Source organism: Oncorhynchus mykiss, chromosome 23 (genome assembly GCF_057628025.1).
Source record: "Oncorhynchus mykiss isolate SJ-2025 chromosome 23, ASM5762802v1, whole genome shotgun sequence".
Taxonomy (NCBI): domain Eukaryota; kingdom Metazoa; phylum Chordata; class Actinopteri; order Salmoniformes; family Salmonidae; genus Oncorhynchus; species Oncorhynchus mykiss.
Window position 1 is genome coordinate 24,103,361 of NC_143044.1, and position 18,708 is coordinate 24,122,068.

An 18,708-nucleotide genomic window follows, 5' to 3' on the forward strand; every position below is an offset into this window, starting at 1 on the left:
CGGGAAATGAGACGAAGGCTAGATATGCTGAAACACATCACCATTTTTTAAATGTTTTGTTCTATTGAACGTGCCACCACAATAAAGGTATTTAACTGCATGGAAATAATAACAATACACAGTCAGAATTATCCAAAATACAAGTTACAACTCGTGACAGGAGTTTAAGGAACCCAGTTCTAACCCAGTTAGGGTAACTCAGTACAGGAAACGTATGTATATTACACAGATTTATTGCAAAGCCACATAGTAAGACACACAAACACCAGTATTTATGAAGAACAAAACAGTATATTCAATAATGACCATGTAAGAAAAATGGGCTACAATTGATCTATCTTTCACCAAGTAATAAACAGGTAAGTAATAGTCCATCCATCCATTTTGGTCCATCCATTATATTTCTTCTAGGTAGATATTCTGCTCTGTCCATCTATCATACACTTGCTTGAAAACGACTGTCTCTCTGAGTGACATGAATTCACATATAACTACATAACTAATCCTTTTATAATCTAATAGGATCTCTGCGTGGATTCATGTAACCTCAACTGTTCCATTTGCATTCCTGTTTTCATCAGCTTGCTTCAGTGGATTGCCACTCTCTCCATCCAGTTCCGCTCTGCAAAGCGTGAAAGGTGCAATTAGATGTTACATGGCCATTTGTCCAATTCTGAATACTGATTAAATAATGGGTAACCTTTACTTAAAGCGTATACATATAATGCTGTATGACTTGTTATGAGCCGTTGTAAAGAATCGGTTTAAGCCTTGGCATAGGTATAATGCATTATAACTTGTTATAAGCATGTATGAGCCTTCATAAAAATTCAGTTTATACATTGGCATGGGTATAATTAAGCAAAAAAGTTCAAGGGGTGTTGTATATTGGCCAGTAACACCATGGCAAAGGTCTGTTCTTATGCACAACGCGAAGTGGAGTGCCTGGATACAACCCTTAGCCGTGGTATATTGGCCATATACCACAAACCCACAAGGTGCCTTATTGCTATTATAAACTGGTTACCAACGTAAATAGAACAGTAAACAAGTATTTCTGTGTCATAACCGTGGTATATTGTCTGATATACACATAGCTGAAATGCTGTTCAGCCAATCAGCATCCAGGACTCAAACTAACTGGTTTAGAGTTATGCAATGAGGCCCCACGGGGGGGTGATAATCAATCAATCATATACAGTACCTAGATGCTTTAGACACAGTATTACCAAATACAATTCCTGCTCTACCTTGGTTTTTCTATGTCCTCGATGAACTCTGGCAGGCGAACATTGAGTGTTTCTGGGAGGAGCAAAGCCACTAGTCCGGTACCAACAGCCACCAAGGCATATATCACAGCAGGGAGGAGCTCCCACACAACGTCCAATAGGGCGATGAGGGGAGCGATGGACACGCCTAGCCGACCAACAAAAGAGGTGTAGCCAACGCCGTTCTGCCTGAGGGACCAAGCAAAAAAGTAATTTAGAGTTCAAAAGAGGACAGATCTGTGCAAAAAAATATGATAATCTGGCAGTATAATTAAATTGTAAACTTCACTTCAGCAATGTGTGTTATAAGGAGGCAATAACATTACAGAACGTTTAGATATCATTTTTTGTGTAGAACAAAGTTGATTGTCTGTCAAGTAGGAGCCGTGTTAGCTCTATTTGTTACATTTCTATCTGCAACATTGTGAAAGACATTTCACCTCACTGAATTCCAGCCAAGACTACAGGTGATTACATTAAGTGAACACTATGTGATATAGTAGTTTATTGGTCACTCACCGAACTACTGTTGGGTAGAGCTCAGTGGTATAAAGGAACATTATTGTGAAGGATGCTTCGGACAGGCCTTTCCCAAAAAGACCCACGATGGTACGAAACACCCACAAACCTAAGTGAAAATATGAAAACATGGATGACTGAATCTAAGGCTAACAACTCAAAAATACCCCCCAGGGCTTAAAATGCAAGTGCACAAAGAAAACAAACTGCGTCGATGGCATACGTTCCACAAGCAACTCAAATTGTAAGTAAGTAAAACGTAAGTAAAGTGAAAACCCATTATTTGCTAACAATTTTCTTTCAGGAACCAACAAATACCTTGAGGAACAAATATGTTGATGAAGACACAGGTTCCAGTCAAAAGCAGTGTCCCAACCTGTCCAGGTTTTCGGCCAAACTTGTTCAAGAAATAATAGACCATAATCTTTCCAGGCAACTCGATGGCAGCATATATGAACTGTGTGAAGTAGACATTCATGCCAAACCCAGTGATGTTCAAGCTGATGCCGTAATATGTAAACGCAACTCCATACCTACAGGTCGAAGAAAATAAGAAACTTAAGATCAAAAATACTTCTAAAGGATATACATGTAACATTTCCACCTTCAACTAGAGCCAAATCAGTGGCGGCTGCTGATAGGAGAAAGGCTCATAATAATGGCCTATGATATCAAACACCTTGAACCCATTTGTTTGATGTATTTGATACCATTCTACCAATTACGCTCCAGTCATTACCACGAGCCCGTTCACCCCAATTAAGGTGCCACCAACCTCCTGTGGATGGCCCAATGGATGGCCAAATGGATTATGATAAGGTAAGAAGCAGTACTAAGCCATTTTAGCCGTTTCTATTTCTGTGTCCTTTAAGAACCTTGAAGAAATGGAAATGATGACTAAAATAGTACATGTTGCTCCTTTAAATTTGACAGCCAGACAAGTTGGAGAGAAATCATTAAAGGGAAACTCTACTCAAAAATATATTTTTTTCATTAGTCCAGTGTTGATACAGTCCCAAAATGTTTTGTATGTCAGCAGTCAAGTTTTCAAGATATTGGACTTTCAAGAAGCAAAGTGTCACTGGCCACATTACCGTGATGATGTGTTTTGCATGTGGCCAATGATGTGGACTAATGAAAAAAAATACTAAAAGATTGTTTTTAAGTGGAGTTTCCCTTTTAAGGGCATTTAAGATTAATTCTATGGCATCAGACCTTGATGAGATCCAAAAGTGTTTTCCCCTACTTACCATAGTATTCCTGTGCAAATGGCAAGTTTCCTTATATTTGGAGTTCTCACAAGGTCCACAAAACCGTACTTCTTCTCCTCATCTTTAACTCTTACTGCATTCGTAAGGGTCTGTGGGCAAAAAATATTTTTTGTCCAACAACGCATTTCTAGGTTTATCTTATTTGCTTACCTAGATGGCTCAGAATAGGTTTTCACCTGCGGCTATAAGGTATTAGTTTCACCATTGTCATGAAGCCACGCATGCTAAAATGAGCAGCAATTTCTGAGTATGGTGTCGATATTAGGACAGTGTAAGGGGTGCGTAACTGGTGTCAGGGAAGTAACACACAGGAGAGCAGGACACCGGGGCCTCACTGTGGTGACGGTCTGCGCTGGCTTTCTAGCGCAGCACCGCGCGCTGAAGGTGAAGGTGAACATGAGTGGCGTCCCATGTCTCCGCCGTGCGCCGGAACCAGTTGTCCACCGCAGGAGCCTCGGTCTGACTCTGATGCCAAGGAGCCAGAACCGGCTGATACCCCAGAACGCACTGGAAGGGGGAGAGATTAGTGGAGGAATGGCGAAGCAAGTTCTGGGCCATCTCTGCCCAGGGCATGAACGCCGCCCACTCCCCCGGCCAGTCCTGGCAATAAGACTCAGAAACCTACCCACATCCTGGTTAACTCTCTCCACCTGCCCGTTACTCTCGGGGTGAAAACCCGAGGTAAGGCTGATCGAGACCCCCAGACGTTCTATAAACACCCTCCAGACCCTCGAAGTGAACTGGGGACCCCGATCAGACACTATGTCCTCAGGCACCCCATAGTGCGGGAAGACGTGTGTAAACAAGGCCTGCGCAGTCTATAGGGCCGTAGGGAGACCGGGCAGAGGGAGGAGACGGCAGGACTTAGAAAAACGGTCCACAACGACCAGGATCATGCTGTTACCTTGTGAAGGAGGAAGATCGGTAAGGAAATACACCGACAGGTGCGACCAAGGCCGTTGTGGAACGGGTAAGGGGTGTAGCTTACCTCTGGGCAGGTGCCTAGGAGCCTTACACTGGGCGCACACCGAGCAGGAGGAAGCATAAACCCTCATGTCCTTAGCCAAAGTGGGCCACCAGTACTTCCCACTCAGACATTGCACCGTCCGACCGATGCCTGGATGACCAGAGGAGGGTGACGTGTGGGCCCAATAGATCAGCCAGTCACGGACAGCAGATGGAACGTACAGACACCCAGTGGGACACTGGAGGGGAGTGGGCTCTGCATGTAGCGCCTGCTCAATGTCCGCGTCCATCTCCCACACTACCAGCGCCACCAGGCAGGAGGCCGGGAGTATGGGGGTGGGATCCATGGGCAGCTCCTTTGGGTCATACAGCTAGGACAGTGTGTTGGCCTTCACGTTCTGGGAACCTGGTCTGTAAGAAAGGGTGATAACAAAACGGGTGAAAAACATGGCCCACCTTGCCTTGCGAGGGTTCAGTCTCCTCACCGCCCAGATGTACTCCAGATTGCGGAGGTCAGTCCAGATGAGAAAAGAGTGTTTAGCCTCCTCAAGCCAATGTCTCCACACCTTCAAAGCCTTGACAACAGCCAACAGCTCCCAGTCCCCCACGTCATAGTTTCGCTCCGCCGGGCTGAGAAGAAGGCACAGAGGCGGAGCTTCGGTGGTGTACCCGAGTGCTGAGAGAACACGGCTCCTATCCCAGCCTCGGACGCGTCCACCTCCACTATGAACGCCAAAGAGGGATCCGGATGAGCCAGCACAGGAGCCGAGGTAAACAGAGCCCCCAGTTGACCAAAAGCCCTGTCCGCCTCAGCCGACCACTGCAAACGTACCGGTCCCTTCTTCAGCAGTGAGGTAATGGGAGCCGCTACCTGACCAAAACCCCAGATAAACCTCCGGTAGCCAAGTAATTGGCAAACCCTAGAAACCGCTGCACCTCCTTTACCATGGTGGGAGTCGGCCAATTACGCACGGCTGAAATGTGGTCCCTCTCCATCTTCACCCCTGAGGTGGAAATGCTGTACCCTAGGAAGGAGAAGCACTGTTGGAAGAACAGGCATTTCTCAGCCTTGATGTACAGGTCATGCTCCAACAGACGACCAAGCACCCTGCGCACCAGGGACACATGCGCATGTAGCAGAGTATATCAGAATGTCATCAATTTATACCACTAACCTCTGCCCGTGCATGTCCCTGAAAATCTCATCTACAAAGGCTTGGAAGACTGATGGAGCATTCATCAACCCGTACGGCATGACGAGGTACTCATAATGCCCTGAGGTAGCACTGAATGCCGTCTTCCACTCGTCTCCTTCCCAGACACGCACCAGGTTGTAAGCGCTCCTGAGATCTAGTTTGGTGAAGAAGCGCGCCCCGTGCATTGACTCAATCGCTGTGGCCATGAGAGGTAGCAGGTGACTGTACCTCACAGTGATCTGATTTAGACCTCGATAGTCAATGCACGGGTGCAGACCTCCCTCCTTCTTCTTCACAAAAAAGAAACTCGAGGAGGCGGGTGAAGTGGAGGACCGAATGTACCCCTGATGCAGGGATTCGGAAACATATGTTTCCATAGCCGCCGTCTCCGCCTGTGACAGGGGATACACGTGACTCCTGGGAAATGCGGCGTCTACCAGGAGATTTATCGCACAATCCCCCTGTCGATGGGGTGGTAATTGAGTCGCCTTCTTTTGGAGAAGGCGAGAGCCAAATCGGCATATTCTGGGGGGATGGGCACGGTGGAGACCTGGTCTGGACTTTCCACCGTAGTCGCACCAACGGAAACCCCTAAACATCTCCCCGATCACTCTCTCGACCACCCCGTGAGAGCCCTCCGTTTCCATGAAACAGTGGGGTCATGACAGGCTAACCAGGGTAGGCCTAGCACCACGGGAAATGCAGGAGAGTCAATGAGGAAGAGACTGATTCTCTCCTTGTGACCCCCCTGCGTCACCATGCCCAGGGGAGCGGTGGCCTCCCTAATCAACCCTGACCCTAATGGTCGACTGTCTATGGTGTGAACGGGGAAGGGCACATTCACGGGAACAATGGGGATCCCTAAACTGTGGGCGAACGATCTGTCTATAAAACTCCCAGCCGCGCCTGAATCGAAGGGCACCTTATGCTGGGAATGCAGGGAAACCTCAGAAAAAGTGACATGGTCCCGACAGACCCTGCTCTGGACGTCCATGGGTAGCCAGCAGGGTATCCAACCGAATGGACAGGTTCACCAGCTGGTCGAAGGTGAGGGTGATGTCCCTGCAGGCCAACTCCCGACAGACATCCTCGCGCAAACTACAGCAATAGTGGTCGATCAGGGCCCTGTCGTTCCATCCCGCGCCGGTGGCCAGGGTCCGAAGATCCATGGCGAACTCCTGAGCGCTCCTCGTCCCCTACCTCAGATGGTAGAGACGTTCCCCCGCCGCTCTACCCTCGGGCGGGTGGTCGAAGACTGCCTGGAAACGGCGTGTGAAATCCTCGAAATGGTCCAGCGCCACATCTCCTTCTCCCCACACGGCGTTGGCCCACTCCAGGGCTTTCCCTGAGAGGCACAAGACGAGTATGGACACTCTCTCACGGCCCGAAGGAGCCGGGTGAACGGTTGCCAGGTAGAGATCTAGCTGCAATAGGAAACCCTGGCAGTGTGCAGCCGTCCCGTCGTACTCCCAGGGAAGGGCGAGACGAATCTCACTGGGACCGGGTGAAGGGGAGGCGAGTAGTGGATGCCCTGGTTGTGCTGGTGGGGGCGCTGAGTGAACTCCCTGTCTCTCCCAGCGATCCATGGTTTGGACGACTCGGTCCATGGCGGTGCCAAGATGGTGGATCATTGCTGCTTGCTCCTGGATGCACTCCTCAACCCCTATACCAGGGGCACCTGCTCCTGCTGACTCCATTTTCAAGGTGGGGAATTCTGTAACTGGTGGCAGGGAAGTCACACGCAGGAGAGCAGAACTAGGTAATAGCAGGAGCAGATTAATTGCAAAACCAATGGCATAAAGAATAACAAACATGGGCACAACACCCATCGCGCACCAGTAAATATGTGCACAAGCACTTACAACAAACAATTCCCCACAAAGACATGGGGGGAAGAGAGGGTTAAATACACAACAATGAAAACCAGGTGTGTAGGAAAACAAGACAAAACAAATGGAAAATTAAAAGTGGATTGACGATGGCTAGAAGACCAGCGTCGCCGACCGCCGAACGCTGCCTGAACAAGAAGAGGAACCCGACTTCGGTGGAAGTCGTGACAGACAGTCTCAGTCTCAGCAGGACTTGTGATTGAAAGATGCCCTTTTGAGACTAAGGCTATCCTAACATGATACCACATATGTGAGCATTAAATGTACCTGTGGTGTGATCTCAGCCATACACTTGGATCTGTTGTTCATCTTGGCACATTTCTCCAGGTAGAAATGGGCTTTTTCTTTTTCTCCATTCGCTAAGAGCCATCTAGCAGACTCTGGAAGCCACCTGCAATGGCACAGATCCCTGTTGACACCAGGCAAGGCCACCAGATGGTCTCTAATAATAATGTTATGTTGTTAGAAACCTTTCCTTTTAGTAGATATATATACTCTTAGTAATAGTAAGGTCTGACTTCACCATTACATCCACAAACATTTCAACAAGTTTTACCTTTACATGTTTTACCACCGGACAAGTTCTAACATTGAACTCATCAAACCAAGTATAACACATAACATCAAAGTAAATTGGGTTGTGTACCACCAGGTAATGACAGCCAAGACAAGAGGCGAGGTAACTGCTATGGTCAGCCACCTCCAGTCGTTCGCAAAGTATGCAATGCTAGCTAGCAGCATGTTTCCACCTGTCCAATCCAGGCTTACTATCACTCCAGCAAATGTCCTGTGTTGAATGTCAAACCATTCCACACCTGTAGATATGTCCAAGAAAGAGAGTTTGGAATTAATTATATTTGAATGTTAAAGTAAATACTGTTTTTTATGCTAACACTTACATCTAATGTTAAGCAACTGATGTTGATACCAAGCAACCATTTTTTTGTGTTTACTTTCAGATTTTTCTCAACATAATTTGCAGAATGCCTCTACAGTCAAAGTTCATGTTGAACAAGTTGAATATTCATAGAAGCTACAGCAGGAACAGAAAAGATCATTCAGTCATGCAATATATCACTAAATCAATCATCAACCTTTTAATATGAATAATTTATGAAATCCCAGTGTATTTAATTTAACCCAAAATTGAACCAACCTTTTATAGAGGGAGACTATAATAGCATTATACATTTTACCAGACACTCTTGTCAAGAGCATTTACAGGAGCTATTAAGATTAAGTGCCTTGCTCAAGATTTTTCACTTAGTCGGCTCTGGGATTTTAACCAGTGACCTTTCAGTTACTGGCACAACGCTCTTAATTGCTAGTCTACCTGTATAACACTTTAATATGTATAACACGATACAATACAAAGCGCAATCAGGGACTAACTCACTGAGTACAATGGAGATTATGCTTATTCCAGATAGTGTCACTCCGGTGAAAAATCTCATGATACAAAACATGACATAGGAGGTGGAGAAGGCACTGGTAAAAGCAAACACCATAGTTCCTAGGTAAGCCACCATCAGCATTGCCCTCCGGCCGAATCTGTTCAGAGAAAAATAAAATATTAGAAAGGCAATTTATCAGTACAGTATATCATAATGTAGAGTATTGCCATATTTCTATACACAATGCAGCTAAGTGAAACACAACAATATGGTATTAAACACTAGACACTATCAGAGTATTTCATTTCTGTAAAGGATTCAATTGAACACCAAAGTCTGGACCTAATATAGTGTATAAGAGGTCATGCAAGAAGTTTTGTAATGATTCCTATGTTGTATGAAATAAAGATTTGTTGGTCTATGGTGTGTAATGAGGAACCAGACACTGCACTTGACATATTTATGAAATTGCTTAATCCAGTTACTAATAAGCATGCCCCGTTTACATTTTTTTTACTGTGAAAACAGTTAAATCCCTGTGGATTGATGAGTAATTGAAAAATTGTATGGTTGAGAGGGATGAGGCAAAGGAATGGCAAATAAGTCTGGCTGCACAACCGATTGGAAAACGTAATGCAAATTGAGAAATCATCTGACTAAACTGAATAAAAAGAAGAAACTAAAAGAGTAAAAGAGGAATGATATAAAGCTTTGGAGCACCTTAAGTGTCATTTTGGGTAGAAAGGCAAACTCAGCTCCATCATTCATTGAATCAGATGGCTCATTCATCACAAAACCCACTGATATTGCCAATTCCTTTAAGGATTGTTCATTGGCAAGATTAGAAAACTTCAGCATGACATGCCAGCAACAAATTCTGACACTACACATACAAGTAGAACTGATCAAATTATGAAAGACAAGCATTGAAGTCCGTAAAGTGTAGAAGAGGTGAAACAATTATTGCTTTCTATAAAAAATGACAAGCCAGCGGGGTCTGACAACTCGGATGGAAAATTACTGAGAATAATAGCAAATGATATTGCCTCTCCGATTTGCTAGAGGGCTCCCGAGTGGCGCAGCAGTCTAAGGCACTGCATCTCAGTGCTGGAGTCTTCACTACAGACCCTGGTTCAATTCCAGGCTGTATTAAAACTGGCTGTGATTGGGAGTCCCATAATGCGGCACACAATTGGCCCAGTGTCGTTAGGGTTTGGCTGGAGTAGGCAGTCATTGTAAATAAGAATTTGTTCTTAATGGACTTGTCTGGCTAAAAAATACAGTTGAAGTTTACATACACCTTAGCCAAGTACATCTGGAATTGTGATACAGTGAGTTGTAGGTGAAATAATCTGTCTTTAAACAATTGTCCAACCTTAGTGTATGTAAACTTCTGACTTCAACTGTATAGTTTACATACACTTAGGTTGGAGTCATTAAACACATTTTTCAACCACACCACAAAAGTATTGTTAATAAACTATAGTTTTGGCAAGTCGGTTAGGACATCTACTTTGTGCATGACACAAGTAATTTTTCCAACAATTGTTTGCAGACAGATTATTTCACTTAATATTCACTGTATAACAATTCCAGTGGGTCAGAAGTTGACGTACACTAAGTTGACTGTGCCTTTAAGCAGCTTGGAAAATTCCAGAAAATGATGTCATGGCTTTAAAAGCTTTTGATAGGCTAATTGACATAATTTGAGTCAATTGGAGGTGTACCTGTGGATATATTTCAAGGCCTACCTTCAAACTCAGTGTCTCTTTGCTTGACATCATGTGAAAATCTAAAGAAATCATCCAAGACCTCAGAAAATAAATTGTAGACCACAAATTTCCAAACGCCTGAAGGTACCACGTTCATCTGTCCAAACAATAGTACACAAGTAAATAACACATTGGGACAACGCAGTCGTCATACAGCTCAGGAAGGAGACGCGTTCTGTCTCCTAGAGATTAACCTACTTTGGTGCGAAAAGTGCAAATCAATCCCAGAACAACAGCAAAGGACCTTGTGATGATGCTGGAGGAAAAAAGTACAAAAGTATCTATATCCACAGTAAAACGAGTCCTATATTGACACAACCCGAAAGGCGGCTCAGCAAGGAAGAAGCCACTGCTCCAAAACCACTGCTCTAAAAAAGAGCCACTGCTCGAAAAAGCCAGACTGTGGTTTGCAATTGCACATGGGGACAAAGATCGTACTTTTTGGAGAAATGTCCTCTGGTCTGATGAAACAAAAATAGAGCTGTTTGGCCATAATGACCATCGTTATCTTTGGAGGAAAAATAGGGAGGCTTGCAAGCCGAAGAACACCATCCCAACGTGAAGCACAGGGGTGGCAGCATCATGTTGTGGGGGTGCTTTGCTGCAGGAGGGACTGGTGAACTTCACAAAATAGATGGCATCATGAGAGAGGAAAATGATGTGGTATATTGAAGCAACATCTCAAGACATCAGTCAGGTAGTAAAGCTTGGTCACAAGTGGGTCTTCCAAATGGACAATGACCCCAAGCATACTTCCAAAGTTGTGGCAAAATGGCTTAAGGACAACAAAGTCAAGGTATTGGAGTGGCCATCACAAAGCCCTGACCTCAATCCTATAGAACATTTGTGGGCAGAACTTTAAAAGCATGTGCGAGCAAGGAGGCCTACAAACCTGACTCAGTTACACCAGCTCTGTCAGGAGGAATGGGCCAAAATTCACCCAACTTATTGTGGGAAGCTTGTGGAAGGCTACCCGAAACGTTTGACCCAAGTAAACAATTTAAAGGCAATGCTACCAAATACTAATTGAGTGTATGTAAACGTCTGACCAACTGGAAATGTGGTGAAATAAATAAAAGCTGAAATAAATCATTCTCACTACTATTATTCTGACATTTCACATTCTTAAAATAAAGTAGTTATCCTAACTGACCTAAGACAGGGAATCTTTACTAGAATTACATTTCAGGAATTGTGAAAAACTGAATTTAAATGTATTTTGCTAAGGTGTATGTAAACTTCTGACTTCAACTGTATATCTTCAATCTAAGCCAACTAGAAAGTGTGTTCTGTCAGGCCTGGAAGGAAGCAAAAGTAATACCACTACCCAAGAATAGTGGCTCAAATAGCCAACCAACCAGCCTGTTACCAACCCTTAGTAAGCATTTGGGAAAAATTGTGTTTGACCAGATACAATGCTATTTTACTGTAAACAAATTGACAACAGACTTTCAGCATGCTTATAAGGAAGAACATTCAACAAGGACAGCACTTACACAAATGATTGGCTGAGAGATATTGCTGTTTTGTTAGACTTCAGTGCGGCTTTGACATTACCGATCATAGTCTACTGCTGGAAAAATGTATGTGTTATGATTTTACACCCCCCTGCTATATTGGATAAAGAACACTGCTATACCTGTCTAACAGAACACAGAGGGTGTTCTTTGATGGAAGCATCTCCAACATAATCCAGCTAGAATCAGGATTTCACCAGGGCAGCTGTCTAGGCCCCTTACTTTTTTCAATCTTTATTAATGACATGCCACTGGCCTTGAGTAAAGTCAGTGTGTCTATGTATACGGATGACTCAACACTATACATGTCAGCTGCTACAGCGACTGAAATCACTGCAACACTTAACAAAGAGCTGCAGTTTGTTTCAGATGGGTGGCAAAATAAGTTAGTCCTAAATACTATTTTTTGTAATACATTTTGTGGAAATTGAGCAAGTTGATGTGACTAAAATGTTTGGAGTAACCCTGGATTGTAAACTGTCATGGTCAAAACATACAATAGTAGCTAAGATGGGGAGAAGCTGTCGATAATAAAGCGCAGCGCTGCCTTTTTGCAACACTATCAACAAGGCAGGTCCTACAGGCTCTAGTTTGTAGCACCTGGACTACTGTTCAGTCATGTGGTCAGGTGCCACAAATAGGGACCTCTGAAAATTACAATTGGCTCAAAACAGGGCACCCCAGCTGGCCCTTAAAATGTACACGGAGAGTTAATATTAATAATATGTATGTAAATCTCTCATTGTTCAAAGTGGAGGAGCGATTGACTTCATCACAACTTGTTTTTGTAAGAAGTGTTGACATGCTGAATGCACCGAGGTGTCTGTTCAAAATACTAGCACACAGCTCAGACACCCATTCATACCCCAAAAGACGTGCCACCAAAGATCTCTTCACAATCCCCAAGTCAGGAACAGACTATTGGAGGTGCACAGTACTACATAGAGCCATGGCTATATAGAACACTATTCCACATCATGTAACTAATGTAAGCAGTAGAATCATATTTAAATATATAAAAATACACCTTATGGAACAGTGAGGACTTTGAAGAGACACACACACAGGCACAGACACACATACACATGATAAGACACGCACACTAAACACATGTACAAATGGATTTTGTATTGTAGATATGTGATAGTAGAGTAGTGGTTTGAGGGAACACACTTAACGTCTTGTGAAAAGTGTTATGAAATGTAATGTCATGTAATATTTGAAATTGTATACAACTGCCTTAATGCTGCTGGACCCCTGATTATTGTAAGGTTTATAGGCTTGAAGTAAGGGTTAGTGTTAGTGGATAGTTGGCTAAAATGGTGTTGAGAGTTAATGAACATCTACAAACCAAACATCGATTTAGGATTTTCCAAATAAAGTGTTACCGATTTATCACTTCAGCACCTCTAATGTGAAAGTTTAAGGTACTTGCCTAAAAATAAATTAAGAAAAACATCCCATTTATTGGGATCAAGCTTTCGCTTTATCAGCTGGTACTGTATCTCTGCTCAGGGTCAATGAATGGTTAACACAATGCTGATAAATATGTCCTTATCCTACTTTCCAACTTTTATATAACACACAGAATGAATTACGAAGAAGAGCAGAGGTGTAGAGAATTGGGATCCTTAATAAATACAAATACAAATGGTTTTAACTATGCAGCTATTTCCCCCAAAAAAGGGACATTTTTTCATGTATTATCAGTAGTTTTAGAATGTTTTTGTATTTGTATTTATCATGGATCCCCATTAGCTGCTGCCAAGGCCCCTACTCTACTACCGCATATCTTCGACACAAAATCCATGTGTACGTGTGGGTATAGTGCATATGTTATTGTCTGTCTGTATGCATCAAGGTTATTATAGTTTTGTGATTTAATATTTACATTTACAGTTTAGTCATTTAGCAGACACTCTTATCCAGAGCATTTTCATTTCTGTGTTGTAGGCCTATAGTTTGTTTTCTTTGGCATGTCACTTCTTGCCACTGGGGGGCAGTAATACATGAGGTGAAGGGCCTGGTCCATAGACTTGGATAGGTTTGGTAAGGTAAGGTTTAAATTATAAATCAATCTGAATGTGACTTGGATTGAAAGGATAAGCGCCTAGACTGGTGCAAGAAATAAGGTGGAAGGAAACTTTCTTGCCCATGTTTACACCAATCCAATGCTCTTCTAACTTTAGTAGTAGATGTAAGGAGAATCAAGTACCTTTACCTTTATCTGTCAGATAGAGAGAGGAAAAAACAACAGATGAATGAAGACATGGCACATTTCACATGTTATTTTGTATGTAATATTAAACATGTGTTTATGTAATATTTAACATGAAGCACTGAGGTCGACATGCTTGCTGGACTCATTGTGCTGGACTCTTCCTGCGGACCTGCTGCTCCACAGCTGTACTCTCTGATTTTAAACGTAACTCATGATGTTTTTTTATTTTATTTTAGTTATTTTCTGCATCATAGATAATAGTTTCAGTATAGTTAAGTTTTTCAAATGTTTTTTTCGTTATACGTTTTTTTCAGTTTACTAAATTATTTTTCCAATTTTATTTTGTATTTATTTTCAGTTTTCGTTTACTATAATAACCTTGGTGTGTATACGCAAGTTTGTGTGAAGTAGTAAGGATTCTTTCTGTATGGTGCATACATACCTGTCACTGAGGAAACCAAATAAAGGAGCCCCACACATTACTCCAATGAAGAAAATGGTGGCTGTCGCTTTGTTCATCCCTTTTCTATCGCATACAAGGTCCCACTTAAAAGAGATCATAACAATAACCCTGGTGTCATGAGTACAACAGAACAGTTACAAAGTGATCAACATGTTCAATGCTTTCCATCTAGAAAGCAAAATAGCTGGAAAAGGAAGAGACTTACCTCTGTAGTCAGAGTGGATTTGAAGGTGCTGTTGTCATATACCCATCCATTCTGACAGGGGACTGTAGTTAGGTCACTGTCATTTGAGTTGGACAGGAGGTTGAACTGGGGTTCTGGGAACATCTTGCAGGAGCTTGGAGTCCCATCTTCCTGTACTGGAATACTGACAGTCAGTCTCTGCTCCTGGGTCAGATTCCCAAAGACACCCTCTTCATCCAGAGCGCTGAGGTCACAGTGGTGAGAGGGCACAGCAGCTATGAAGTTATTCAGTAAGAAGTGACATGGCAGGGTCATGCGAGAGAGGCTCTGAATCAGGACGATCATTGTTTGGAATTTACCAAATCCATTGATTTCTGAGAGGACATTGTCAAATTTCATTTTGAAAAGCACTTTGGAGTCGCCAGAACTCCTCTCAATAAAGTAGCAGCAACCACCTCTAATGCTGTCTGCAGAGACAATCCTCTAGTCCACTGCTCTTCTTACAGTTGGTAATTCATTCTGTGTGTTATATAAAGGTTGGAAAGTAGGATAAGGACATATTTACCAGTGTAACAGGGTTATATTGGTGATTCCCCTTGCCACTTTATTGTTAAGCCAATGGGTTTTTGGTTTGAGTTTTGTCTTGCCTTCACCTACTCAACATGGCATCTTATTGGCTGGTTTGCGTAGCTTGCTTACGAGGGGATGTTCCAGTTAGAATTGTCCAAGTGAACAAGCACCAAACCAGCGGTAAGTTGTTGGTTGCAAAGCACTGTACATCAAAAGTGATTTTTATACTCTCAGGTAATGATTTAAATGTACAATTTATATCAAATTGTTTGTAAATGTTATTCGAACATCACACATAAGATGCAGCGGTTTTTGGAGAATATTTGTTGTGCATTTTGTTGTAAAGAATTCCCGCCAGTACTAGCTAGCAACTTACTGTTTCTGGTGGGGGGGATGTTCATATATTTTGTACAGTGCGTGAGTGCAGAGTTGGATGGTGAGCTGTGCATTGCATGACGTGCAATTTTGTGCTGTTCCTATCAGGTACATTGTTAAAGATATTATATTGTATATTGTAATTGTATTCCTTTGGTAACTACCCCAGTGAACAAGCACCAAACCATGTTAGAGTTGCGTAAATTCAAATCTGGTATCAGGATAAATATAACAATGAGTCACCGATTTTATACTATGTATTTTTTATTAGCTAAGTAATAAATGGCAAATGCAACTTTCGTATATACGGGCTCACTGTAATACCACGCAGGGCAGAACAGAGAACTGACAAGATGTATGTAAACAGTATTCTTTATACTGTGATAGACAGTTCCAACCCGTCTGTTGGCCTATCACAGTAGAGACTGTGCGTGGTTTAAACTTGCTCAGCCTATTGCAGGCGCTCAGGCGGGTCCCCGCCTCTTGGCGCTTCTGTTGATAGATGTAAGTGTTGCTGTGAAGAACATCCATGCGCTCATGCTCCATACCGTTATCTCGCACCTGGCTCCTGTTATCTAACAAAAGACTGCTTGTTCTGCAACCCCATGCTACTCTGTATTTTTCCATCATGAGAAAGGCCCGTGGCCCTGTAACTGTTAACAATGTTTCAAGTCAGCTATGTTGCATAACACATACATACATCCACACAAGCCAACAGCAGATAATATTCAATCATATATATGGTAATGGCTATAATGTAAAACAGGATCCAACAGGATCCAACAGGATCCAACAGGATCCCCCTGTTTCACACCCCTAAGGGTGTGAACAAAAATTCAGCAATGAATCATATAACAGTTACAAAGTTTAAAATACCTTCATGTCCTCCATTCGATCCCACTATGTACTAGATTGGCTACCAGCCACCTAGGAACTTACAACCCTCATATCAAAAGAGAACAACAGCTCATTTAAAAACAGAACAAAAGAAAATGGTGTTAAATTTAAGTCCCCCTTTTGACACCTGCTAGGGTGTCACTCATTATCCTTTATTTCAGCGGTCCCAACATAGTAATATGTTAATAGCATTTCATGAAAATAATAAAACGTTTAATATTAATAAAACATTATTATTATTATTATTATTATTTTTTTTTACAGAAAAACAGAAAAGAAAAATCATTCAAGAAAAAAGAAAAATCAACAAGTGATATATGCTTTTGTCTCCCCCTTTTGACAAAAACAGGATAAGACTTTATTGTTTATTGACATGTAAGATATAGGATAACTTTGGTCATGAAAAACAGAGTAAAGCAGAGCAAAGCATTATTATAAACCATCTGGTCCTCTCAGCTACTCCCATCCTGCACCAGGTGGGCACCATGCCACCCAGGGACTCTGAACCTTCACAACAGGGAGAACAAACATACTGGAAAGAAAACTTATCATAAAACAAAAATGTAAAACAAGGAACTGTGGTGGTGTAATATTTATTCTACTACCTCACCCACAGCATACCATGGGTCATCCTCAGTCAGTCCCATCCTCTCCTGAAAGCATGATTCAGTATCAGCATCTCCAACTGGAGCATCAAGCAAAGGCATCATGCCTGAAGCCTTCACCACATCTGTAACAGACTTCTTAAAACACGGTATGATGCAAGCAGCACAACACATCAATAATAAAAATACAAGAATTAGGGTCAGAAATCCAGTAACCACCATACCAGTGTACTTACCAAACCAGGCTCCCAACCAAGAGAACAGTCCAGACTCCTCCACCCCCGCCATGGTCCTCATCTCAGCAGATAGTGCATCAAGCCCATTAAGGGCCTTAGATATACTACCATCTGAACTGGTGTTAGGAATATACGTGCAACATTGTTCACCGAACATCTTACAGACACCCCCCTGACTGGCAAGAAGCATATCCAAAGCAAGTATATTCTGGAAACCCTAGATGTGGCCTCAAGCTGTTCGGACATACCAGTGAGTGCATCACGGGAGTAATTCACAAAACGCTGTTGATTATAGTAGATATAATTAATCCATGCAGTCTGTATTGCATCCACTATGGCTGGACCTATAATAGGTAGTAAGTGCCAGAGTCCATCATTCCTACCCAAGGCCTGAAACTCATGAGGAACCCACACTGGCACTCCCAACAGGTTAGTGTGTATGTCAACTACATCCTCTGTCCATGAAGCACTACGTCTATGTCTCCCATGGGATGGAATGTTTTCAGGTCCCCTGGATACAGAACCCAACAGCTGTTCAGCAGTAACATCAACAATGGTCAGTGGAATTATCAAACTGGTCAGAGCACACGTACCTTGCCAGTCTCCTCTAAGAATGAGTCTCAGCACTCTTTTGGGTCCACAGATCCACCACACATCAGCCAGACCACTAGTTTGGTTTAGGCCTGTAACTGGCCAAGTGGAATTAATGGTTATGTTACTACTGCAATCAGCTTCAGACAATCTCCCATAATCAATGCCATTACCTGTACCCGTGATGCAACTGTAATTGCCCCCATTTGCCTTAACACCCCAAGGGGCCCGATGAGGAGGTACTGTAGGAAACACAAGGCTCAAAGAGGAACAGAGAGTTGAATTGGGCTGAACCTGGTAAAAACCTCTCAGAATACACAAGCACCCCTCTCCTTCTCCTATAGCAAATGGGTGTGTAGCCAGAACAGGTCTAGCATGACCAATGTTTCATGTAACTCATGCAGTCCTTTCTTTTCAGGGTCTTAGCTGTATACCTCATAGAAGACAGCCACAAATTGTCCCTACCATCAAAACCAGTCTCAGTGCCTAATTGATCAATAGCTGAATAGTCTCTAACATTAATTACCTGAATGGGATTTAACACAGTGGTGGTAGGTGGCAGGTTTGATCCAGGGGTGGTAGAGGAGTGTGTCTGGCTCTGGTTCGTCTGGGACCTCTGTGGTTTTGGCAGCACCTTAATAGAAAACACACCCATCGTGTCTGTCCCGGTCCTTTGTAGTCCGAGGGTGTAAGTGCCTGCATCAGAGAGCTTAATAGTTTTGATGGTTAGTAGGATTTCATCACCTTTACAGAGTTCAACAGTGCTCCCAGGTT

At 43.0% G+C, this 18,708-nt stretch overlaps 1 protein-coding gene across 3 annotated transcripts; it reads right to left on the reverse strand.

Annotated features, from left to right (window-relative positions):
- Window positions 1-217: 217 nt before the first annotated feature.
- On the reverse strand, window positions 218-15,215 carry LOC110502623 (solute carrier family 22 member 7). Of its 3 annotated transcripts, none has more exons than XR_016491007.1 (10): window positions 14,682-15,185; window positions 14,456-14,559; window positions 8,506-8,660; window positions 7,756-7,924; window positions 7,377-7,500; window positions 3,038-4,435; window positions 2,106-2,320; window positions 1,788-1,896; window positions 1,251-1,457; window positions 218-622 (listed from the first exon to the last, which is right to left on the reverse strand). XR_016491007.1 is itself a non-coding variant. In XM_021580804.3 (10 exons), exons 1-10 carry the CDS (start codon window positions 15,057-15,059, stop codon window positions 538-540), a joined length of 1,656 nt encoding a protein of 551 aa, XP_021436479.3. In that variant the 5' UTR covers window positions 15,060-15,215; the 3' UTR covers window positions 218-537. The 3 variants fall into 3 exon arrangements, 2 of the variants coding, with proteins under 2 accessions (XP_021436479.3, XP_090073262.1); XM_021580804.3 differs by having other exon boundaries at window positions 3,038-3,147; window positions 14,682-15,215; XM_090217136.1 differs by lacking the exon at window positions 218-622 and having other exon boundaries at window positions 1,247-1,457; window positions 3,038-3,147.
- Window positions 15,216-18,708: the final 3,493 nt, after the last annotated feature.

Coding starts and splice junctions, on each gene's coding strand:
- LOC110502623 (XM_021580804.3), bottom strand. CDS start 15,059: ATGAAATTTGACAATGTCCTCTCAGAAATCAATGGATTTGGTAAATTC. Junction 1,897..2,105: donor CAACATATTTGTTCCTCAAG/GTATTTGTTGGT, acceptor ATTTTCACTTAG/GTTTGTGGGTGTTTCGTACC. Junction 623..1,250: donor GAGGACATAGAAAAACCAAG/GTAGAGCAGGAA, acceptor CACGCTTTGCAG/AGCGGAACTGGATGGAGAGA.